Genomic DNA, 26,251 nt, shown 5'->3' with positions numbered 1-26,251 from the left:
TTGTGCAAGAAACTGAAGTTTAAGACTCTATATTACATATGAAACACCAAGGAAGTTGATCAATATTTCTAGGTCAGTAAAAGATAAAAATTACACAAACCTTAAAACTGAGAAGGCCATCAAGGTAAAAGCCTTGAAAAATACATGGCGCAACTCCCTTTTCAATATAGAAACATTTCGTCTTTGTTTCGGCTTGAGTTTTTCATTGATTCCCGTTACAGAAGAAAAGGCATCTCTTAAATTCTTAACACCAGCTGAGAGCCAAATAAGTCCAAGCCCAAATACAATATTCATAAGCTTTCTGCTATCAAACAGTGCATTGACAGAAAATATCTTTGCCGCAACATAAAGCATGATTCCCAACCCACTTCCAGCAAGTGTAACAGCAAGTTGATTCAGCAGCATCAAGAGCTCCTCCCGACTGGATTTTGATAATTCCAGAACACTTGATGCTGCAAAATCCTTTCTGAATAATACCGAGAACATGACTTCATAATGTTGAAATTGATTTCTCTTGAAAATATCTCGTCCTTTGTTGACAGACCCTTTACTTTTTTTTTTGGTATGGTGTTTCAGTTTGAGCTTTTCTGGACTGCATCCAAATATGTGTTTAGTATCATAACAGAAACTACAAGAAAGATTTACAATAAAAGTATGTGCCAAGAAAAATGACTTCATTGTAATCCCGGGAGTTTCACTTACCTTGCAACTGAAGATTTCACATTTTGCATTGCGGCAGATACAGGTGCTTTTTCTGTTTTAAACTTATTGGTCCCATGTCTTCACAAAATAAGACAAAACAAAGTCATTTAGTAAAGTATTTAATTTTACAAGGAGAAAGCTCATATTTTAGGAAAGATTTCTGGTGTCTGAAGAATTCTGTTAAAGTTGGTAATCCTTTAATTTACTGAAGGGAAAAAAGACCAAGAACCATAACTTACAGTTCCATCAATGCCTTTCCTTCACAATGGATTGCAGAAGTCTCAGGCAAAGAGCTGTAATAGGCAAATATCAAGATAAATACAACATCCAATTTGATGGAGAATAATGAAAATAGCCCCAAAAAGGAAAAAGAAAAACTAAAGCCAAAAACACAGATAGCTCAGAACTGTACATTTTAAAATCTGGCAGCATTCCAGATTTCTTATTTGATTTACTATGATTGTTATATAGATGAAGTTCGCTGACATTTGGAAGTAAACCATCCTCCGTGTTCCTCGTCATTGGTAAGATTGAAATGTGTGGCTCTGGCTGTACCCAATCCACAATGCCTGCATTTCTCCGATGGAATTGAGATATCAACTCTTTACATCTGGAATAGGAGATACTGCAATCAGACACTTGCAGAGATTGGTACGTCTGAAACCCATGCATGAACTTAGCCATAGATTGTCTATATATAGCCTCATTATATCCATAACCATCAAGGCCAAAATCTTCATCTGAAGAATAGGAGCATTCATGCCCATGCACAACCAAACGTTGAATACCCGTTAACTCGGAAAGCATAGATATATCAAAGTTTTCCTGAAGCCTTTTCCCACACCCAGACATAAGATACTGTAGGATCTTTTCATGTTGCAAGCACTGCCCAGCAATCCCAGAGCAGAATAAAATAAAGCCATCGCAGGCTTCTGTCCAACAAAATACCAAATAAAAATGATTATATAATTAAAAATTTAAAAATAAAGCCAGGCATGTCCCTTCCATGATCAACTACAGAAATGCTTCATCGTAAACTATTGCTACGAGTCATTTGTTCCGTCAACAGATAAGATAATTTTATTAATTTCCACCAAATGACGGAAAAGTAGGTCAATGGGACTAGGGTGTACAAACAGTTATAAATTATAATAATCTGTATGAGTGCAATTGGCTACTACAAGAGGATAAAATAAACAAAAGATATATGATAAAATGCTAAATAGGGCGTACATCAAAAAGAAAGAATGAGAGAAAGGAAGATCTATTAGCAGCCACCACAAGAATCATTGATAAGGCACCAATACAGTCCAATGATATCATTAGGAGAAAACAGGCTTAACTATTTCATACAAGCGACAGTTTCAGGTGGATGTTTATGCACTATTTAATGAAAATATCATGCAGTACTAGAGTTGAAAATCATTCTAAAATAAAAGAACAAGCAGACTAAAAACTATTCATTTGAGCCCATAGCACATAAACTAGACCTTGAATATCAACCAGAACAGGTTCCTTGATAGAAGGAATTTTCCTTGATAATCTTCTAGCTGCTCTTGATTCTGCAAATGCATCTTTCTGAGCATTACACAACAGATGTAACTTGAATTCTCCATCATGCAGCCCAATAACATCCGTTTTATTGCTTTGATCTTGCACCAATAATACAAATCCCTACACATAAAACAAACAGGCCTTAGTCTCAGAATACACGTAACTACAATGTACATGCAAGAACATCATACTTGGCATCCAAAGAACTTAGAAATATGACAGAACAAGCCATGACTACAGTTATTACTTGAATTCCCCAACTTAGCAATCTATCTCAATATTTATCTCATCGAACTAATGACTACCAAATCCTGAACCCTAATCTTCTCATATTTACCTAGGATCAACTATCATTTTGTTGTTGCATTGGTACTCTTTATGCAGAAGGCAATAGCTTAGTCCCACTCCACAGCAAGCTCTGCGTAATACCATTTTCATTTTATATTAAATGATTCAATGATCTAAATTCTGTGCAACCACAACAGTTTTTTGATGACACAACCTCATTATTTATGGTTGATGTATCAGGTGATGAAATCCCCCATTCATATTACAGGAAAAGAAAAGGTGGATGTAATGGTATTCATGGATACATTACATTCTCTATCTACTTCATACTAATCAGATGATGTACAGAATACCTTATTTACTTTAAGTAACCTAGAGTTGCTTGCTATTCTCTATTTATGTCCCAGGGATATATTGATTTATTATAAACATAACTGCTGATTTATTTCTGAATATCAAGAGAAAGCCCATAGCAAGGCTAATATGAAGAATGCAAGATCACTCCAAAGTTAATTTAGCCACAGCAAGCTGAGATCATAGCTCTTAAGCAGGACATATGGAGATTTATAATTAAAATATTACTTAACAATTCAACATGCTTCGCCACCTTAATATCAATGTGTTCTGTTTCTACCAAATCCAAAAAATGAGGTATCCTATTGACTAGTTCATTTAGAAGCACTAGATTCATGTCCTGTTCTCCACTGGATTCCACGTGCATTTTGATGTAGGATTGTCAATATGCATGAAAAATAGGACAGCACTATCCCATTGAATGATAACCCATGGGCATGGGTTGCTGTGTTAAATGGAAAACAAAGGTATCATTTCCGTCTAGTACAATGAAATTATCATTATGCATAGAGACAGCTATAAGCCTAAATTGAAAACTGATCTTATGACTGAAATCTGGTACAAATGTTGCAGTTATTTGGAGCTCTGATACAACAGTTGTGAGCCCAAACTTGACAACAGCAGATGACACTGGTTTGTTAGGGTATGTACTGTTATGGCTCCCAGGAACTCCACTACCTGCACTCGAAAAATCTGTAAAAGCAGGCCTTCCACTACAGCCCAGATTACGAGGATAACAACAACGAATTGGCAAACAGGCTCTAGAACTCTAACAGAAGTAAGCACAAGAACTAGCAACAACTATTGTACAAGAAACTAAAGTGAAACCATCCTTCAAAACTGAATTACAGATTTAAGAGAACAAAAAATCATCAACAATAACTGACTTGTAACTAAAAATCAGATAATTTCAGCAACAGTGTGTAGGTTAGATAATCTCAGGAATAGTACATAGGTGAGAAAATGTCCTCAGAAGATATGGATTAAATGCCAACTCAGGCCCAAATATCCAAGGGAAATATGGATGCTGCACTTGGCTAGAACTATAGTCCTCCAACTACTTGCAAGAGAAACCAAATCCAGATTCCAAACATACCTTACTCTAAGGGCTAATGGCATACTTATAGTTGGTGTTCCCACTTTCATTTCCTTGTCCTCTCAATGTGGAATAGATAACCTTACATCATAAAATTATCCTAGCCAATTTTATTTTAATAGTCCTAAGATATATATCCTAGCCAATTTCACTCTAATATTGAAGTTATATACAATTCCTTTTGCCTCGTAAATTCTATGTTAGCCATTCTAGCACAAAATTGGGCCTTCCAATTAACCATTTTATTTGTTGTTAGGAATGACAATTGAATTCCTTCTAACTGAGCTGGAAACAATACACTCTCTTTTAGGAATCATCATAGTGTCCCCTCGACTTGTTTTGACCAACTGTAGCAATAAGATGTTGATAAATATATGACGATCTATCCACATTTTTATTGTCATGGCTGGAAAACAATAAGACAGTGCAGTCACATTGCTCAAGCAATGAAACATTTTTGAGGTGATTCCTTCCAATTTCCAATGAACCCACTGTTAAAATTGCAGCTTGGATTACAAAGGCTCCAATTAGTGCAGGAGAAATTAATGCAGCTGAATTTCTGAAACAACGGCAAAGTTGTTGTGAATGGCTGCAATTGTATTTCCCACTACACCAAGAGCATTGGTCCTTTAATGAATCTTAGGGCAGTTCCTGCTATCTCTGTAATGCCACCAGCTTCTGCCAGCGCTCTCTTATGTCAGCTTCTGTACTAAAGTATATTTTGCAAGGTACAAATGGAAACCACTATCATCCTTTGCGTTGGTTGATACTTGAGTAGATTCACTGGTGCGCAGCAGGCAGAGATAACATCTATTGTCCATTACTCTCATTTTGAAACAGACCCCCTGGTGCAAGAGCAGTTACTACTACTAGTCTTGCTTGTTGACTTTGAGCCCACTTGTCAATCAAACCCTGTTAGCTTTCTAATACCCAACTACTAATTTACTAACAATTCTGCGATGAAGACACTGAAAACTGAACTCCAAACACTTTTACTAAATATGTTGAGTATTCTAACAAATAATAGCAACGGAAAATAAATTCACGAAGACACAAGCACACAATAAACAATACACCAGAATTTACCCAGGAAACCCCAACTGGGGAAAACCTGCCAACTTGTGTGTTCTATTATTATTCTGCTCAGCAAAAATCTCATAAAATTGATTACAAATACTGGGAAAATTTCCTCTTCAATTCGCTGTTCCTCAACACACTGTTCTGTGTCTTTCTAACCAACTCAGCGTCTGCATATGCTACTGTACAGACTCGTACAGACTATTTGGCCCTCATGCGCAGGCTGACTCAGCCTTGGAAAGTGAGCATGCTGGCAATTTGACCTCTCTTCTCTGCCCTAATGCGCTGATCTGGAAAATATCCTTTGCTGAGCTAAACACACAAATCTCTAGCGCGTAATCTAATTAGCCAAGTCTACGCCCTTCCCTTTTTATAAAATCAAACTGACCCATCAACTCAATTCAAACTGCTGAGATCGATTTACTTTTTGACTATAGGAAAATTATAATTTTCCTAAGTCAAAATTAAGTGAAAGTATAACTGCACCTTAGCTTCACTTGTGGGTCCCACTGCCAAATTTAGCAGAACCCTTCCATCTCTAACTTCAATTAACAAACCCCAAGATAATGGAGTGATTGCTGACTCTTAGACTTTCAAGTTTATTATCTCCATACTATTCAGTATGGCTTCAATCAGTCTTTCTGCATCATCCTCATGGTTATGACACATAAGAAGTTCCAAGAGAATCTCTATAGCTCCATGTACTACCATGTCTTTAGCACAAGACACATTGCCCCTTCCCAAACAAGAAGGGTATTTACAATACCTATGACCATTGTTTCTCAACTAGAATGGAGCATTCTTTCAAAGAAAGCAACACATACCTCCAAACAGAATGTATATTCCTAAAAGACACACAGGAGTTGAAGATAAGCTTGTAGAATCACTTTTGACAACTCATAATCCCCACCTACTTGGGCAATAGAGTTGTGCACCAAACACATTAACCTTGCCAGTCCACGACAGCACCATTGGATAGAATAATCACCAGGTGAATTATAATTGAAAAGTCAAAATGCCGTGCATCTTGCAAAATTATCTCTCAAACCACATTAAGCATCAACACCTTAGCTTCAAGATCTTTCAAAGGGATTGGTGCCTCTAATGAGCTGCATAGTACAACAAACAGTTTAAAAAATTGTGTTGACCCCAAAAGTTGACAATTATCGATAATGGATTCTTCCATATTCATTTGGAAATGAGCTGGTCTGTTAGGAATATATTCCATTTGCTTCAGCTGCACTGAAACTGCTAGTGTCAAATTTTGTAGTCAAAGTAGGAGCAACTTGCCTGATTTCAGGAATCAGGCATGCAAGGCCATTGATCATCTTTTCAGTTCCACTTGTAATTGTTGCTAGCAACAATCCATATTTAAAATGTTTGCACTGTAGAAGCAATGCCTATGGTAAGCCCCCATGGCAAGTCATAAAATCAGCAAGAGTTTCTACAACCAAATCGAACAATGAGGAGACCTGCAAGGAATTATATACAAAATTAAGCAATTCGTGCATTGGAAAAATATTTTGGGGAATCTCCATACAACACCCAACCTAGACCCGGCTCAGTAAGCATTGCAAAAATTTACAATCATTTTCGTGTACGTAAATGCTTTTGACAAACTTGTTTCCAGTCTACTAGTACGTCAGAAATTCCAAAATTGTACTGCTACCCTTCCCTTGTCCTTGTAGGTCATTCAAATTCAGAAACAACTGTAGCTCAATCAAATTGAGAAACAATTGTTAAATTGGATTTTTTCCCATGCTGTTGATTGAAGGAGAAGTGAAGATAATGCTTGCAGCTCAACAGATCAGTTTTAGGAGCCGAGGAGGACCAAAACTAAATCTCTTTGTATCCAAGAGAAGAGAAATTTGCATGGCAATTGCCGCTTCAGGTTGTAAGTAGCCTCATTCATTTTGGATCCCCATTTTAGACTTCAATACAGCTAACACAGCCAAATCATTCAACAAATGTGATTTGGCTGATCTAGCCCCAATTCATAAGTGAGTTTAGTGAAGAGTCTTTGTATCACTTGCAATGTACTTAATATCTAAGGGGAAATTTCTGTCCATCACATAATAAATGTTGCAAACCCAAAGATAATCTGATAATGTATGTGCATCTGTTACAAATATTGAGATAAGCCTCAACTATGGTCTATTTTACAAGCAACTGTTAAGTAATGCTGACAACAGGTTTGTGCTTAAGCTATGCTTATGAGCTTCAACTACTGTAATACAACTAACGAAGCCCAACTCTGAGCCTGATGTACATAGTATAGGGAGTACAAGGTCAGTCATAAAGATAATTTTAGCTAACTAATGGTCTCAGGTAGCATATGCAGTGCAACAGCTAACAAAGGTGTATGTCTATATAGCATCCTTTGCATTCTGCTGCAACTCTTTGTGCTAAACACATTGCAGCGGCTTTCCCGGGCTGTGTACAACTGCACACTAAGAAACCTTTCATGGTAAATCCCACTTTGCAAGAAACTGCACCAACATAGTACTTTTCTAGAACATGTCTCTCCAATTAATACTATTATCTCAAATAGGGAGCTTATTGCTCGCTTCACTTTTGCTATTGTAAATCACCTTAGAGAATCAGGCAACTTATCATCAAAGCATGTGTGATGCATAAATAAGGGTGTTTTGACATGAATCACTAGTTTGTTCTCTTAAAATCTAGTAGTGAACAGTTTGTTGTCAAAAATAATAATAATTCAATAATTTATTACTAGCCAATATTGTTGTAGAGGCTTATTCTAAATTAGATGTTTGGTCGTGCTCCTCATAAGATCTCCCACATAAAGTAAGATAATGCATCAATGTTCAACAAATGAACAACAATATGGATCAATGAGACCAAGAATTACAACTAGTGATACAAAGCTGTAAGAGTGACCTACACTACTCCTATACCATAAAACAAAACAAAACAGAAAGTGCAGGAGATCTACTACTTGTCAGTAAGACAAGATGAGGTACTGAGCAGGAAGAAATCTCTGTTGCATCATCAATCAGTGAATCACTGAAAAGGACCCAATGCTTGTCTGATGATGTTGCTTGGAGAGTGTTCCAGGGTTGAGAGTGTCGCAGAATGAATATCTAACCCTATGCTTTCCAAGGGAGTTGTCTTAAGCATATCAACAACCAAAATCCATGTGGCACCTTCAGTATTCTGTTCCTTTCCCTTGAAAGTAATAAATTCATTGAGTACATCCTTGGGTGCGGTTTGTACCCATCAATTCTCCAAAACAGTGCATCCCATGCAGAAAGAACTTATCATTTATTCCTAGTCTTGAAAGTAATAAATTCATTGAGTACATCCTTGGGTGCGGTTTGTACCCATCAATTCTCCAAAACAGTGCATCCCATGCAGAAAGAACTTATCATTTATTCCTAGTCTAGTGTGACCCTCCTTAGGGTCTTTCTTTCACTGTCTAGGAGGGGCACGAATAGGAGACTCTGATGGTGGTAGTATTCCATGATATTCATACTTCACACTCGTCATCATTCCCCTTATTTTGTTATCCCATCTTTTGATTGGTTGTTGTTAGTGGCTCATACTAGTTCTTGTACACCTTGTCCTATGAGAAGAAGGGATTGGAAATACCCAAGGCTGATACAACTGTATGAAAAGAAAAAGCATAAACCAAATATCAAAATGCAAAACAATGGCAAGGGATGTAAATCCAGGTTTATGAACATGGGGATTTGGTGGAAAGAAAGGATGGCTCGGTTTTTTATCTGCAAAGAGTTTTTGACCGTCGTTGTTAAGCTCCAGGCCACTTTCGATGCCCAGGGCATATTCAAACAAGGCAATCTGCACCTATCTCAAGAGTATGGCACAGATCTGGTCTGCGCGAAGAATATTTTGGAGAGGATAGTCACCTGCAAGGAGTATCACGTTGCCAATGGGAGGTTACAACTTATCTCTGAAGCCCTTGGCGGTCATAGATCAGAGGATCAGCGTCTCGGTCGGAGGTACGGTTTAGAGCATAATGGCTCTTAGGATTTACTGGTCAGGCTTTGGACATTGTCATATGCAGCCACGGTTCCGCGGAGTAAGTCGATGGCAGAGAGAGGGTTGAAATTGAAAAATGTCGTTAAGGTTTGTTACTTTGCAGAGATCTGAAGGCATGGATCTGTCCATATGAGTCATGTTTGGTTGAACGAAGCCTTTTTGGATGTAGATCAATCAAATAGCTCCACAAATCTAGCATAGAAATATTGGAAAACACCATATCCATATAACACTTTAATGGATCTGGTAGATCATTCTACAAATCTAGAAGATTTTCCTCATATCCATGCTAAACGCAAACGCTGGGGGATCTATCTCAAAAACCGAACGGTTGCAAGAGTTGTCAAATAGATATGGACATGGGAGTATCTTTCCAATTTTTTGTTAAAACACTAGATAGGAAATTGATCTCCATAAAGGCCAGGGTAGAGGATTTGGTACAAGATCTGAAGGAGAAGGTTCAAGTCCAAGATAAGTCCAAGATGCTCTCCAATTGCAAGAATATGGCATCAAAATGGATTCATCTATTATCTTAAATCTGAGGCTGCGAGGAGGTTTGCCTAGAACAATTTTTTCCAAGGGATCAATCCTGTTCAAGGAAGTTGTCAAAAGAAAAGATGAGACACAAAACAAATCCGATCAAATCCTAAATGTTCTAGGCCCCTACATTATGGAACAGATGAATCACGCTCCAGAAATGGCAGTAGACCTTTCGGAGATAAACAAAATTCGCACAACTTTCCAATCCCACACAGATATATGCAGGCTTAATGGTTTCTGGCCAAAACCTGTGCATCTATTTCAGTGGATCTTTTCTACTTGGACTCCAAAGTGCGATATTCACTTATGTTCCAAGGGAGTTTTCATTGTAAAATTTCAAACATTGCAGGACAGGGACCTCACTTTAAAGAAGGGCCCAGGGTTTTGGGGCAGTGCGAGTCTTTTCATGATCCCATGGTTCCCAGGTTTCGATGCCAATACAATGGTGGTTTCCAGAATTCCAATGTGGGTTAGATTGCATAATCTCCCTCTCCATTTTTGGCATCATGAAGCATTAGAAGGAATCAAGAATACACTGGTTAAGTACATTAAAACAGATCTAGATAAAACTGCACAAGGAATTTTTACTTGTGCTATAATTTGTGTGGAGGTGGACCTTAGTAAAGGTTTACCTGATTCTTAGATTTTGGAAATACGGCTTTTAGATGTCATATATGTCTTCAAACAAGACACTTACAACATATGTGTCCTCAGGCAAAGAGAGATCCAAAAAGGGAAAAATAAACAAATAAAAAAGCAGTCCCCTTCTGAAGAAGAAGACGAAGAGAAATAGTTACTACTTCTATTGATGCGGCAAATCAGAACCCACGAGACACATCAATAGACGGAGGAGGTCAACAAGGAGGAATAATGATACCAAGCTCGAGAGCTTCTAAAGCAACTGAATTTTCAGTTCCAATGCTTCTAAAGCAACTGAATTTTCAGTTCCAATGCAGCACAATGAGAAGAACCCCCCTGAAAAGGAGGTGGGAGGTTTTAAATGATCCATGTATCTGAGAGCTCGGACTCAAATAAGGATACCCCAATGAATGCAGAAGAGAATCGGTTAACAATTGTAACTGCTACTCCAAATCAAGGAGGATGGCAGAAATTAGAAAATAAAAAAGGAAGAAAAGGGTAGCTAAGTGACTTTACACTTAGCCCCAACTTGTAATTTTTTATCATTTTTTATTTTTGATAGTTGGTTGTATGGGCTCCAGTTTTTATTCAGGTGGATATTGTTGGCCACTCGCCTATTCCACTTGGACCCCCACCATTGTTTCTTTAAGTTTCCTTAATTGTAGCACAATTTACTATTTTTGGCATTTTTTCGGGTCCTGAACTACCGAAGTCGTTATGAGGTTCTAAACGACTTTTTGAAAAACAGGCAAACCCATAACTTGCAGCAAGGGTTTGCAGTCAAAAGTTGTAGTCCTCGGATAGATATTTCTAACAAGGTATCATACGCATCAAATGGAGGTCGCATGCCACCTTGGGAAGTTAATGCACCAATTTACCCCAACGGAGCCCACAAACTTTTGGCGCTTCATCTCCTAGGGTTAGGTTTTTGGATGTTTAGGTTTTTCCATTGTTTCTCAATAATAAATAAGCCTCCAAGCTTCATTGTAACACAATTCAGAAGGACGTAGTTGCCACATCTCTTCTCAGAGATAAGCGGCCATCGCCTGAGCTAGTTTATTTTCGTTCTGCATGTAAACAATTTTCAATACTTTGTTATTAATGAATTGAAATTATGTTTTCGTTGTATCTCTGTGTTTCTATTTATATTTGTATTTCATATTTTTCCTTCATAAATCAAGATCAAATTTTTGGACTGTTATGACCGAATACTCTTGGGCATCTACAAAATGCAATTTTGTTTTATAAATAAAATTATGGTTTTTTCCTCGAAAAAAAAGCAATCAAAATCCAATTATAGCTCTAGCTCTACCCCTTCTAATATAGCCACTCATCCCCCAAAGTATCCATGCATATCATGCCTGTCAAAGTAAAAGGGAGTCTCAACATCTTGACCCCAAGGAAGTGATAAACAACCCATCATTAAAGGGGGATTATTATCTTTATTACATGATAATCAAGAAAGCTTGTTAAGCAAGCCAAATCAAATGAAGAAAAAGGCAAATCAAGGAGCTTGAAAAAACAAAGGTGAGGTAAGGTAGCTCAAGCAGCTAAGCGCTCCCTCTATAGACACGCTCATGGATAATGGTTTTATACAACCTAGTATAAGACTGACACCTTTTATGAAGTAAAACCCAAAGCCATAACACCCATTGCTTGCACATATCATTTGAAAACGTCGGCCTAGTAATTGTTCCTCCCCTTAGGGTTGGAAGCATCTAATAGGGTCAAGTGATAACCCTCCCGTACCTAAGTTCAGTAACTTCTATACAATCATAAGCTAGTTAGACATTTGAAGATGATATTTGTGTAAAGTACGTTTGATGCCTTTAACATTAAATATGGTCCACTTTGATGATCTTATGGTTCTTATACCCATGATGTTGATAATAGATATCACTTGATTATTTGAGTGTGTTCAAGATGATTCTCCTAGGTGCTACCAAGAGCCCTAGAGGGATGATGTGTTCTTCCCCAACACTTTGTAGAGGATGTGGAGGACATCAACATATTTTGGAGGAGCATTAACCTTGATGAAGACTTGGCAAAGTGGATGAGACCCTCTTCCAGCATCAAGACCTTGGTCATTGACTTTTAAGGCTAGGACGTGGGCTTAGAGAGCAGGTGCACCCCTGAGATAACAGGACACCTAGCATTATACCTTCTTGATCGATGTTGTTCTTCTCTTGATGGTCATTGATGATGATGATCACTTGGGACCCCTTTGGAGGAGTACCTACATCTTCTACATTGATTATGCCATGCCCTAGTTTGATGATCTACGGCTTGAGAGAGAGTTGTTTGGTGATGAGGCGCCTCCTTTAGATGGAAAGACATGACTTATGGAATAAGATGCACTCATGAATCATTTATTGCACCTTTTCATGGAGAGACATGCCTATTAATGATGATGTCACCCTTGGAGGCATTTCTACTCATATATGTGGGTTATTTGAGGCTATTTTTCATGTTTAGTCTTTATAAAGACTAACTTTGGGGGTTGACTTGTTGACCCATCCACCTTGTATCATGGATTTAGTACATTTTAAGGGGAATCACTTGGTTAAACTAGTACAAAAAGGGGAACAATTTACATCATTGTTGGATTGTCACACTTGGATCATACATTCTCTTGATTAGTGATTCTTCTCTCTTGTGCGCTATGGAGGCCTGGTTGACCAACTTCTCTTCGGTGGAACTGGAATGTAATCTAATCTCTTTTCATCGATGCTTATGGTGGATCTTGGATTATGCATGGTGAAGTAAGTTAGTTTATTTGCTTTATATTGGTACTATGTTCCATGGCATGAATGTTCATGTGCTACGTTAGTTTATTTGGTATTTGCTTCAATTATCCTTTGTTGAGATAAACCCTTCTTCCAAGTATTTGAGGAATAAAGATATGTTTTTCTTTCTCTTAATCATCCAGAAAATTGAGAACCTAAATCTCAAACCCTAGGGTAAGTTACTTTATTTGCCCTAGTTTGATTGGATTTATGTCACTCCAAGAACCCAAATTGTTGGATCCTAGACTCCATATGCCCTAGATTGAGAAGGCATTAGTCCATCTCTTGTGGCACTCATTTAAAGTATAAAAATGGGTTTTCTTTTTATTTCATGGTAAATTGGGGCTAAATTATAGCAAAATCTCGTACTTTCAGCATTTAATGACTTATTGATATATGCCCTAGGGTTAGACATTGTGTAAAAGTGCATTCCATAAGAAAATTTGAAGTTTTCATGCAATTTTCAACCATTTTTTAAGGTTGACGTCAAGGTTTATTTGTTGTTTTGTTTCTTACTAACCGTCAAAATTGTTGTAACTTTGTTCCTAGTTTGCTCTCTAATTTAGCCTTCACTTCACATAGCTTATTCACTAGTTTCACAACTAAATTTCTTATTGTTATAAATTATTGTATTGTTGCAATTTGTTGTTTTAAAACCCTATTTTATAGCAGCCTTGAGCATTTTCTTGATTTGGTGTGTTCACGACACCTATTTGAGACTCTTAAGCCAACCATAGCCTTTAGATTGACCCATAAGTATCTTGAACCCAAATCTGAATTTTCTTCCTCCATCCACCCAAAACCCTAATATGTTATACCTTTATCTAGTGGTTCTACACTGTAGGATAGTTAGGGAGCACTTAGCTTGAAATTCTTGGGTTACCTGATCACTAAGCCCTACCAAGAAAGCCTCCCTTGTGTTGGATTATGTCCTTCACTAAAAAGAAGGGATTAGTTACTGAGGTGACAATTGTGATACTCCCTTATGTTGCACCTTCTCTAGGCTGCCTAGAGAGACTTTGCACTAGACTGCTAGATTTGTTGTAACAAGGCCAATGTCTAAGTTTTGACAGTTTCACCCCTTTATTCCCCATACATTTTTTACTAGGCTACAAAATGCTAACCATGGTTATACATGGTTCTCTCACTAATAAAAGATTGAACTTTATCAGGATTCTTAAATAGAAGCTTGAAACCTAAAGCAAAAAACAAGAATTTGGACAATCCTAAACAATCTCAATGTGTACATAGTTGCATTCCAACCAATTTGGTAGTGATTTTTAAGATTTGAACCATTTGATCAATCTTAATATTACCTTCCAGTTATGTTAAAAAAGCAATTTAAAAGCTAGCATTTGAACTTGAACTTGAGGGATATGCCACCAAAGTACCATTATCCTTGTAACAATTACATACCATCTCCTCTAATCAGCTAGCTTGCTTCTTGCCCCAATGCTTTTGCAAGCTTTTAATGGCTTAGTCCAAACCAAAGTACCAATCATTGATCCAACCTCGACTCTTGTTATTCATAGTACTCTGTAGATGGAAATTCGAAAAATGATGGTTGCCCCAAAGAGACCCCAAATATTTGTCCCCATTGTATTCCACAAAGTCATGAAAACACTATTGAAGCAACCCCTCTAGATATTTCTATTTCGGGATTGCCAAAGTGCCTGTTGTTGGAAATGTAACTAGCTTTGGTCTTCATAATTGTTATTGTACTCATTTCAATATGTATCTTATGTAACAAACAAAAGAAGAAAAGAAAGTTATCATTTTAAAGCATGGGTTTCATGCTTCTTATTAGTAGTCTTCTAGGTAAAAGCATGTTCTTCATGCTTCTAGGGTTTGTTATGTCATAGGATTTATTGACATGAGTCAAGAGAGTCAACATCATGATTATAAGACCCTTCCGAGTAAGATGTACCTTGTAAAAGAATTTATTTTGATTCCAGAAGGTCTTGGAAACCTCTGAAGTACAAGTCAGCCCTAGCAGCTACAAGTCAACCTAAAAGAGGGAAGCCTATAAATACAGGCAGCTTCAAGCTCATTTGACACACTCTCTCACACAAGTTCGATCTCTCAAGAACAAGTTCAATCTGAAGCTAGAAGAAGCAAGAAAGGAAGAGTGAAGGTCTAGAAGACAAGGAGAATCCAAGAAGAAGAAGAAAAGTTTGTTTTTGGGCTCTATCTCTCTCACACGTGCGAAATCTAGGGTTTTTGCAGCTCCCAAGAAGGCCGAAATTCCACGTCTGAATTGTAGGAGATCAAGCTACAATATCGAGTTGTTGGAAGAGCAAATACTTTGATTTAACTTAGTTGACCTTGGAAAGTATTGTCTTGCTCAAAGGAGGATCTCTTGAAGAATTGTCCTAGGGTTTTTGCAATAGCTACAGAGTCGAAGTTGCAAGGTCGAAGCTAGGGATCAAAGTTGCAGTTTGAAGCCGATGGATGCAGGATTGAGCCTTGTTGATCTAATCAGGGTTGGAAGGGTTTATTGAGAGCTGACTTGATACTTGGAGGAAGGACTTGATCTAGGTTTTGGATCGTGGTTGTCTCATTTGAAGCAGATTCTATAAGAGAAGAGATTTTTTCCGGGTTTTCACCTTGTAAGGGTTTTGCCCTGGCTTGGAATTTCTGTGTCCATTGTTTTTACTATTTTGTTCTTGATAATTGTTTCATGAAGAAGAACTAATAAAGAAAACACAAGAAGATAAATAAAGTTCACAAGCAATTATTAAGGTTAAGGAAAATATGAATTAATAGCTGTCATATTGCATTTTGCAACATCCACAACCTGACCAAAAGCTATTTTGTGTTCGTTTCTTAAGGAATTTGTATTACCCACCATTGTTCCTTGGGTCTATTGAAATACACTCTTTTTCTCTCACAGGTTCAACAACCCCTCTATTTAGTAAAGTGTTGAGCTTTGTTGCTTTGTGTGGGTGCAATCCCTAGCCTTCCCATCTAGTTTTGGGCATCCTTTGAGAAGTTATATAAGTCATTAAGCAATTTGTTTTTGTTGTGAGCATAAAAAATGCATTGTTGAACCATTTGCTTGCATCAAATAATGTATATGATGATAAGATTTTGGAAAATTATCTTTCAGTTGCTCCAAAAGTATTTCACCTATTTAGGAGAGCACTTCATGGGATGTGAAGGGGTTGTGGTCTCCTAGATCATTTTTTATTTACATTTGGGGAACTTAGATTGAATGTATTCTTGCATTGGGATTGGTGCTAGAGAGGCAAAATTTTTGATGTGGTAATTGGCACATGTGGCATATTGGGCATCTTTTACAAGGGCACACTTATTGAGGATGAAGAGCACTTGGCATGAGGAGTAACCAATTTGGAGGGCATTAGGCACTTGGAGGTTGGGTGCTTCGCACTACAAGCATGCAACCCTCTTACACACAGTTTTAGGAGGAACACTTGAGTTGAGGAGCCATTGACTTGAGGGCACAACATCATGGAAAAGGAGTACTTGATATGTCAACACCTAGCTTGGAGGGTGCACCAACGTTGGGAAAACCCTAGTATGCCATGTAAACAACTATACAACTTGCTCTTAGGAGCACTCCATTTGGGGCTTTGTTTGTTGACTTAGCCTAGGGTTGCTTATGGACTTAGTCTGCATTCTACTTTATTTGTTTTCCTCGCTCACCTTAGTCTAGATTCAATATAATGGAAGGAGAGTGTCGTTGTTAGTAACAACTACTTTGTATCTTAGAGATTGATATTTGGTGTGATAAAAGCTATTTGGAAAATCTTGGAAGGTCATGTATTACTCTTGCAACAAGAATTAGTGCTTGTGGGATGCTAGCACTAGGGTTTCTTGGCTTGTGAGATCTATGTGTTGAGCATTGTAGCTTGTGAGATGCAAGTGTTGAGTATTGTATCTTATGGGATGCGAGTGTGTTAATTTCTTTGATAGCTTATGTGATGCAAGGGGGGATCTTGGGGTTTAACAATAGGTGTGATGCTGGCTTGTTTGGAAGCTTCAAGGATTAGCTTGTTGAGCTTCGTGGGATCCCTTGATTGGCCTTTCTATTGTTGGTTAGGGTTTGCAATGGGTGTAGGTGCCCCAGCTAGGGTTTGGTATGCGTTGAAGGGCCCTTGCTTGGAATGTGGTGAAAGGACTTGTACCAGCTTGGAATGAGCTAAGGTATTGTACTTTACCTCCATTACTATGATACTATGAAGTGTACCTTTATCCTAAATTTGTGTTTGTAGATCTGATTTTTCTCCTGTACTGAGCAAGTTTCATGGCTGTTTTAATATGCTGATTTATTAGGACAGCAACTGACTGAAACTTTCAGGTCTGAATTTTTGCTGTTATATTTCCACTGCAACTGAATTAATCTTAGATCTCTAAATTGAGATCTTGCAAAGATGTTGAAGAAATTAGTTTCATTTATCAGGCTGAAAACTCTATGAAGTAGATCCATGGCCTCATGGAAATCAGGTGGAATTTTCAGATTGGGCAGATTTTCAAAATTTCTACATGGACTCTCTCCCTCCTAGCCCAATCAGTCTGCAACAAACTCAGTCCCTAGCAACTTCATAACACCTCTAAAAGTGATTCTAAAACGCTCTAGCTCAAGAAGAGCAAGACGACCATAACACTTACTAAGCTGAGGCTAGAATACCTGTTACAAATTGAGCTGTGGCCTATGAATTGAACTCCAAGATAAGTGTATGCCATGGTGATCCTGATCTCTTCCCCTAGAAGAAGTGGTATTCGAAGAATGCACACTTCAATGTGTTTAAGCTCAAGCGAAAGATTTTTATGAACAACATTTGGCTAAATGTGTGCATATTCAGCTCTTGTCATTAAGATGGTTAGGAGTTGTGACCTTAGAGCCGCGACTGGTTGCAACATCAATTTTGTAATTACATTTTCTAACCAGGAAAACTTTTCTTCTTCTTGGATTCCTTCAATCAATGCTTATCAGTGCTTGGAAAAATGCCTCTATAGTTTTCTCTAGGTTCTGCATAGACAATTAAGGAGGCAACGACTTTTATAGTCATATGGAGTCTCTATCGTGGTCCGAATCCGAATGAATGATTAGTAGGTTATGGGGATCATCAAAACTCATACTCACGCTCAAGGATGTATGCAAAGTAGGTGAGAAGAGCACCAAAAGGAAACGAACCTTGGAGAGTGCTTTTCCCAACTATATTAAGCTAAGGAACCCATCTTGGAAAAAAGTCTTGGTCGAGCCTTAACTTACAAAATCTTCTTGTCACATTGGCTATGGTTTTAGGTTAAAGGGACTTCATTACTCTAAGTATCTAGAAGCTAGGAGGTCGTTGCACCATCCCTAAACTAGAGAGACTGAGTTTTCAAATTCGAACTTACCTTTAATGAACATTGAAACATTCTTTGTGGTAGTCTCCTATTCTCCTACATGAAGGAAAACCTCTAGCTAAGTTCACATGGTCCTTGACCTACGCTAGAGAAGCGATTTAGACTCACCAACCTTGATAAGTTGATCCTTCATTGGGTGAAAGATATTATCCCAAATTCCCTTCTAATGATGTTAGCACTACATTCCCCAACTAATTGACGATGAGACTAGAATAGGAAAAATGTCAGAGGTTTTAAAAAGTACAAACTTGTTGATGTGTACAACTGACTTTGCCATAAAATAGCACTACATGCTTGCTTAGACAAGTTGTGGACACTAAACTCCAGGGTTTTCAAGCTAGACAACTTCTGGAAACCTTTACTTGAACTAAAGAAGACTCTCTTTCCCTTGTCCTTATCGTAGGGGATTGCAATTGATCATTGCCTAGTCTATCTTGGAATCCCCTGATCCAAGTACCCTTTCTGCAAGCAACCTAAGTGTCTAAACCTCTACTTGAACCAAAAAACACTGTCTTTCCCTTGTCCATTATCATAGGGGGTTGCAATCGATCATTGTCTAGTCTATCTTGGAATCCCCCAATCCAAGTATCCTTTTTGCAAGGAAGCTAAGTGTCTAAAGCATGTTTTTTTCATTTTGAACCTTTTCTAAGTCAATCTAGAACTAAGACTTTAATTTTTGTGGCCAACTCTTGCTTTCCCGTATTTCTTAGAAGGAAACCCTCTTAGGTGACAAGTTATCCAAGGACAATAAGCTTCAAATTTCAAGGCAGCTATTTGGAATTGAAGTTATATTCATAACATGGAAAAAAGTAATGATGCTATGTTTAATCAGGCTTAATTGAGAAATTCTTTCCTTAGGTTAAAAAAATTAGATTCATTGATTTGCGTTAATCTCTCATTACAAATTACTGAACATATTGAAAATGTATAGCCAGATATGGCACATCTATGATAATTGTTGATGTATTGAGGCAGGGTTCCCTTCAGCACAAACAGGGAGCCTTCTATGAACACTCCAACTCCTACCTATTCCAAGCAATCTCAGCCCATGGCAAAAGTAATGATAATTGGTCTCATAGACCTCCTCCAACACCCTTGAATGATAGGTTCCTAAAATTTACTCTAGCTATCTCATAAAATGAGGAACAATCTATGAAAGACAGTTGGGGCACTACTATACCTGAATTGAACAGGATCCAGCAAATTGTAGGTGAGGGCCTGCCCCAAATGATAAGGATAAGCTTCCTCTAGATATGAGTTTGATCATAGTGCCAACTTAAGGTTTTCATGGACTTGTTTCGCCTTATTGGTTTGTGACTTGATGGCAAGATTTTATGGTTTCTTTTGCTTATCCGCCAAATGACCTTTTTTAAGAACGGTTACTTTCTTTTTCGGGGTGGGGGACGATTGCTTTAATGTCATATGCCTAGGTGGATGATCTTTGATGATTTTTGACAACTTTCAAGGCTTTTAAAGGCAAACCTTTTTTGTTACCTATGGTGACCACCAAGCAAACTCGAGTGGTCAAGTGCTTTCAACTTCATACGACACGTCTCAAGGGTTAATGTTATGGGCTTACTACTTCTGCTCACTAAGTATGGTATTTTTGTTATGTACCTCGCTCAATGTCCCTTCCAAATTAAGGACCATAATCAATGTCAAAGAGTTTACACTGGGTAAAATACCATTTGTGTGTGAGGAATTGCTCAAAAAATTTCTATGAGATTTTCCTTTGATATATATATATATAAACTTACTTCATAGAATGAATTGCATACATCCACAAACGCTTTTGCATCTCACAATTCTCAGTTTGTCATTGCAAATCTCATATGTGAAATGCACGACTATGGAGCTGCACCCAAGTCAGGCAACCAAACATTCATCACCATATTTTTCTCTTCAGCTTCTATGATAGGAAAGCTTTAACTTACCACAAAGGGCTACTCCTAGGATCACCCAACCAAGCCCTCACAGCCTTGGGCGTTCCCTAGAGAACATTATCACCAAGGTTTGTAAGGGACTTACACGGTGATTGTCAGAGATGGAGACGCCCCTGCCCCCTCCTGTATATCCACCTCTATGTCTGGATAGAAAGATTTAACGTGTTTCACATACAAAAATTCAAAAGTCGATCACCATATCGTGTTGCCCTACAAATTCCAAACATTCCAAGCAGTATACTATGAGTTAACCAAACTTTGATCATATACCTAATGATAATTGAACATGTCTTAAGGTTGTAAATAGTTAGTGTTGAAGAGGCCACCCTCCTATACAAGTTCTACTAAAGCTTTACCTCTAAGAACATGGTGTGAATTTGAACATTGATTGTAGTTTATAAGTGACCCAACTCAAAATTGAGGCAGAAGATTTTGATCATATACCTAATGATGATTGAACATGCCTTAAGGTTGTAAATAGTTAGTGTTGAAGCGGCCACCCTCCTATACAAGTTCTACTAAAGCTTTACCTCTAAGAACATGGTGTGAATTTTAACATTGATTGTAGTTTATAAGTGACCCAACTCAAAATTGAGGCAGAAGATTTTTTTTAATGTGGTTCATGGATATTGGGTGGCTTCCAAGCAGTATACTATGAGTTAACCAAACTTTGATGATTGAGCATGCCTTAAGGTTGTAAATAGTTAGTGTTGAAGTGGCCACCCTCCTATACAAGTTCTACTAAAGCTTTACCTCTAAGAACATGGTGTGAATTTGAACATTGATTGTAATTTATAAGTGACCCAACTCAAAATTGAGGCAGAATTTTTTTTTTAATGTGGTTCATGGATATTGGGTGCCCATTACAAGAAAATCTAGGCAAATCAACTCAAAGGGATCTACTCGCCAGCCAAACAAGCAGGGCCTAATCCCAAGGGCATCAAGGGGATTTGACCCCGTGACCTCTTGATTGGCAAAATATTTAGCAACGGGAACTCGACCAACTGACCTAACCCTTGGAGCTAATTGAAATAAAAGATTGTATGCACTTGTTTTAGCTCTTAAAAAAATATTGAATTATTGTCAATGGGGCATTGTTTTACTGGTGAAACCCAATGAATGTTAAGCCATCCATCAGGATTCCTTTTTGACTATGGGTCAGGATTCCTTTTTGACTATGGGTTGAATTATTGTCAATGGGGGCATTGGTTTACCGGTAAAGCCCAATGAATTTTAAGGCATCAATCAGGATTTTTTTTTACTACGGGCTAACCATAGTAGCAAGATTATGTCATATTGGCCTTTGTTGTATGGAAATTTAATAACCTTGTGAAATTCAACAAATTTTGCAAACCAACATCAATGCAGTATCATCAACATATAATATTAATATATTTTGTAATTTTATGTTTATTGAATTTAGTAAATATTTCAAACATCTCAAAATAATTAAAAATATATATTATAATACTTATAATAATTTATTTTCCCCACAGAGGGTGCATGATCCCTTCGTTTGTCGCCAAATTAACAAGGACAAATGCAGTAAACGGCCACCTGGCCCATCATTCACTCTCTCCTGCGCCCAGGCACACTTTGTTAAATTCTCATCCGATGGCAGCATTAAAGTGCCCCTGGTTGTTGTACGTCGTCCCTTACCTGGCTCGTTGATTCATGAATTCTCCTAATTACTGTGCGGAGAGGCTTACCTCGATCATGGCAGGAAGTGGCATCAAGGCGCATCTCTGATCAAGGCTATTCCGGTGGAGCTTCAGGGTCAAAATTGCTCTCTTGCGGGATTTTCGTGGTTATTTTCTCATAATTCCGAACTTGGCGCTATATTACTGGTCGTAAGCGTCACAGGGATCGAAGGTTCATGGGTTACTACTCCCAGAGGTTTGTTAGTGATGATCCTAAGTGTTACTCAGCCCTTGCTGCTCTTTCAATGGACCCTCCAGCGGCTTGATTCTCCCAAATGGGGTCTTGTTTGCTCCCTGCTGGATGTGGGCATCACGGTGGTTGCAGGCTCTGGTAGATGGACGAAGGCTTCGGTTGATGGGCGTTGGCTCAAAGGTTCTGGCTGGTGGACATCTGCAGTTCGTGGTCCGTTGGAAAAGCCTCTCAGTTTGGCTCATCTGTCGTTGCACCATGCGTGGAACCTCCAAGCTCCGGTTGATGGTCGTTGGCTCAAGCACTCTGTTTTGTGGGCGTGTAATAATGTTTTGTGGGCCTGTAATAATAAAGTTTCCGATGCTGCTCATATATGTATATCAATTGGAGTTATATGTGTATATCAATTGGAGTTATTTTAGGTGATTGGGTGAGTCATTTTAAGTGATTGGGTGGAAAGATTGTTATGTTCTTTTCCTTTCCTCCCAAGGTTCAAATCTCTATCAATTGGAGTTATTTATCTTCTTCACCTTCTCCACCAAAGTTCAAATCCCCGCCACCACCAGGATTCAAATATCAGCTAGCGAGATGAGGAATTATAATACTTTGCTAAATGAGGATCTAGATCCTAGGCTAGTGACATGATCCTCTCCACCCTCCCCACCACCAGGATTGGATTCGGCCAGTGATTCAAATATCAGCTATATTAGCTAGTGAGATGAAGAGCTATAATACTTGATAAATGAGTAAACTATAATGCCTTGATAAACATAGCTAGTGAGATGAGGAGCTATAATACTTGATAAATGAGTAAACTATAATGCCTTGATAAACAAATGTTTGGTGAATATGAATTATGTTGTATTGTCTTTTAGTCTAACTCTTAAGTGAGTATACATGTGGCCGGTGAATATGAATTATGTTGTATTGGCTTTTAGTCTAACTCTTAAGTGAGTATACATGTGGCCGACTGCTGCAGTGGCGGCTTTCGGCTTTTGATTTTGATTAACTGTGATTCTTACCTTGCTATGGTCTCCGCCATTAGTCTGGCATGAACTTCCAAGGGATGAGAGGAAGGTCAAGTCTAAAATAATATTATCAAAATAAATAAGCATTCAAGATTATTTCCGCATGTCACCGATTCATCATAATTAAAAAATTAAAGAAAATAAATATCTCCGTATATTTCTCAAAACACTTATCCTGTTTTCTCAGAACAGTGAATCCATTAAACCTTGGGAGGAAAGTCAATCGCATAAAATCTATAAGGCTTAAGGCTGTGTATATTATGCACAGGATCTCAACACATTTCCCCTTTATATACATGGAAATAAAATATGGATTGCACCCACACACAGAATATTTCATTAACAGTAAACCCATTTTACCAGTAGAATATTTCATTAACAGTAAACCTATTTCACCAGTAGCGCTCCGTTCCTCGAACAATATATGACGGAACACGAATCAAATTAGCTGTGAAGAGCGTTTCCAGAAGTAGGGATTTGATAACTTACTCTCTTGGTCGGCTGAACGAAGTGCCTGGGCAGCTTCTTTGAGGGGTGAATCGCAGCTCCGGAAAGCGGAATAGCAGAGGGGAGAACGCACGGATCCGCCATTGCCTTCATCGAATTTTCCTGGGGGAAATCTCAGGCGTGTATCCAATTCATTCATTGAATGAATGGTGCATAATTGCCCATAAATCTTTGGTTTTAGAACCATCCGGATATTAAGATTAAAATATTTGTTTGGTCAAAACAACTCTCCTGTCACACCAGGTGGCTGTCAATATAGACCCACGTGAAACCGGTAGCCTTGGTTTAAGGGTGATATGACATTAGTTGGTTGGTCAATTTAACTTTAAGTTAAAGGGATTTAATTAACCCAACTGATGCCATGCTGTCTCACTTGATACTCACAAACAGCATAGTTAAAAGACATTTTAATTTGATAATGTTAGAAGTGTAGGATATATATGTGCGATATCTGATTTTATTCATTAAAATTTGATTTTATTTGTTTTTGATGAGATTCCGTTTTTATATAATATGGTTTAAATCCGATTGTGTTAAGTGTTTTGGGCTTATTTATTAAAATTTGATTATATAAGTTTTATGAGCGTAGAGTTATATAAATTTTAGTTATATTTTATTAATTGAAATGTATTTTTAATATAGATATTTAATAATTTAATTTTCTTATTTTTATTCGATTCTATAAAAGATTTATAAAAAAGTATGCACGAAAAGCTGAAAACATAAAAATTTTTATATTTATAAATTAGATTATTTATTTATTTATTATTTATTTTGAAATTTGTTTATTTATTTGTGATTGTTGAATTTTTTTAATGGGAAAAAATGGGTTTTTAAAATATTTTTTCCTATTTCTAATTAAATTAAATGATAAAAATAAAAATTAACTTATAAAAAAAATTGTATTAAGTTTTTATATTAATAAATTAGTAAAAATATTTTTTATAAGTTTTTATATTCATAAATTAGTAGTTTTTAAGTTAAATAATAAAAATAAAATTAACTTATCATAAAAATAAAAAATAAAAAATATATTTGTATAAGTTTTTATATTAATAAATTAGTAGTTTTTAAGTGTAATTTTTTGGAAAGTTTTCTGTTTATTTTCTGATCTAATTTATTGAAATCATAAGTTTCTGATCTAATTTATTGAAATCATAAGTTTAATAGGTGAACTCTTCACAATTGGAGTATCTCTGGGTTTATGAGGATCCATATATGGAGTAAAAAAAAAAATAGTTTAAACAACACAAATCAAGATCTGGCAAAAAAATAAATCGTCCAATTCCATCCAGTAATTTGTCGGAAACTCCAAAAAGTGGCACTTAAAGACTACTCCACAAATAAGTAAATATTTAGTTTATCTCAATAAATCTATCCATATGCAAATCTATATATAACCTCGATAAGGATCAAATCTCTCAAGGTGCAAACGTTAAATCCATCTTAATCTTGAAAAATTTATTCAGGTGCAAATATTTCCTCAAAACCATCTTAATCTAAACAAACTATTGTCATGCAAATCTTTCCTCAAATTTTAGACTCAATTTTAATCTTGACAAATCCACCAAGGTAAAGATGAATTTAACTCTTACACCTCTACAGATTTGATCTCTCAATTATATATATATATAATCTCTCTCCCCATCCAAATGTAATATTATATAACTCTAATGTGACAACATCTCTTGGCCCAAATGTAAAGTTATCTAACTCTAATGTGAATGTGACAACCACTCGACATTTTTTATTTATGTTTTTTATTATGAGCTCAGCATGTTAAATGTTGGAATTGAACTAGAGTGAAAAGGATAACAACATTTCTCTCAAAAGTAAGTCATGTTATCAATATATGTGATTTATAAGATGTTGGATATACTTTTGGTGTTATAGTGGCAACTAATAAATTTGATCCAAATTACAAGTTACTAAGTTTTAAAAAATTATTATTTATGTCCTTTATAAAAAAATTGATTTTAAAATAACAATTAAAATTATTTGTTATTAATGTTATTTAGAATCGTTTTTTTAATATAAAAATATATAGGAGTGCAATTCATTAGAAGGCTGGGTTAGAAACATTAATTTGAATTATGAAAATTACATGATCCAAAAAAAATACATTTTAAATAATAAAAAAATCCTAAAACCTAAAGGTATTTGGTGGAAATGTGAGAGTTAAAATCTACACTTTGTATGATTTAGATGAATAATTTTGATAAAGTCGATACTTATTCGCCAAAAACAATTAATAATTTTATATATATATCATGTTCAAAACCAGAAAGGTAAAGTATGTATGCTTTTCTAGACTTAGCAATCAAATCGCTTTGCAGAGGTGGGTTTTTTGTCCCACCAGAGGAGGGTAGGGTTCAAAACCAGAAAGGTAAAGTATGTATGCTTTTCTAGACTTAGCAATCAAATCGCTTTGCAGAGGTGGGTTTTTTGTCC

At 36.9% G+C, this 26,251-nt stretch overlaps 1 protein-coding gene across 1 annotated transcript; it reads right to left on the bottom strand.

Annotated features, from left to right (window-relative positions):
• LOC149231043 (uncharacterized) lies at positions 1-23,973 on the bottom strand. Its single transcript, XM_089379098.1, has 6 exons — positions 23,783-23,973; positions 2,193-2,376; positions 1,115-1,634; positions 942-995; positions 703-780; positions 1-592 (listed from the first exon to the last, which is right to left on the bottom strand). The coding sequence occupies exons 1-6, from the start codon at positions 23,891-23,893 to the stop codon at positions 91-93; spliced, it is 1,449 nt and encodes a 482-aa protein (XP_089235224.1). The 5' UTR covers positions 23,894-23,973; the 3' UTR covers positions 1-90.
• Positions 23,974-26,251: the final 2,278 nt, after the last annotated feature.

This window comes from Pinus tabuliformis, chromosome J, assembly GCF_031772625.1.
Source record: "Pinus tabuliformis cultivar Carrire ecotype Pingquan chromosome J, CPIR1, whole genome shotgun sequence".
Taxonomy (NCBI): domain Eukaryota; kingdom Viridiplantae; phylum Streptophyta; class Pinopsida; order Pinales; family Pinaceae; genus Pinus; species Pinus tabuliformis.
The sequence above is the reverse complement of the archived record's forward strand: the minus strand, read 5'-3'. Positions and strand labels throughout refer to the sequence as shown.

Bases quoted from the DNA above. Each gene is read 5' to 3' on its own strand.
- LOC149231043 (XM_089379098.1), bottom strand. From the start codon at position 23,893: ATGAAGGCAATGGCGGATCCGTGCGTTCTCCCCTCTGCTATTCCGCTT. The intron at 1,635-2,192 runs GTCTAGTTTATG...TTTGTTGGACAG, and splicing joins TGTTCTGGTTGATATTCAAG to AAGCCTGCGATGGCTTTATT. The intron at 593-702 runs GTAAGTGAAACT...ATTTGGATGCAG, and splicing joins GTGAAATCTTCAGTTGCAAG to TCCAGAAAAGCTCAAACTGA.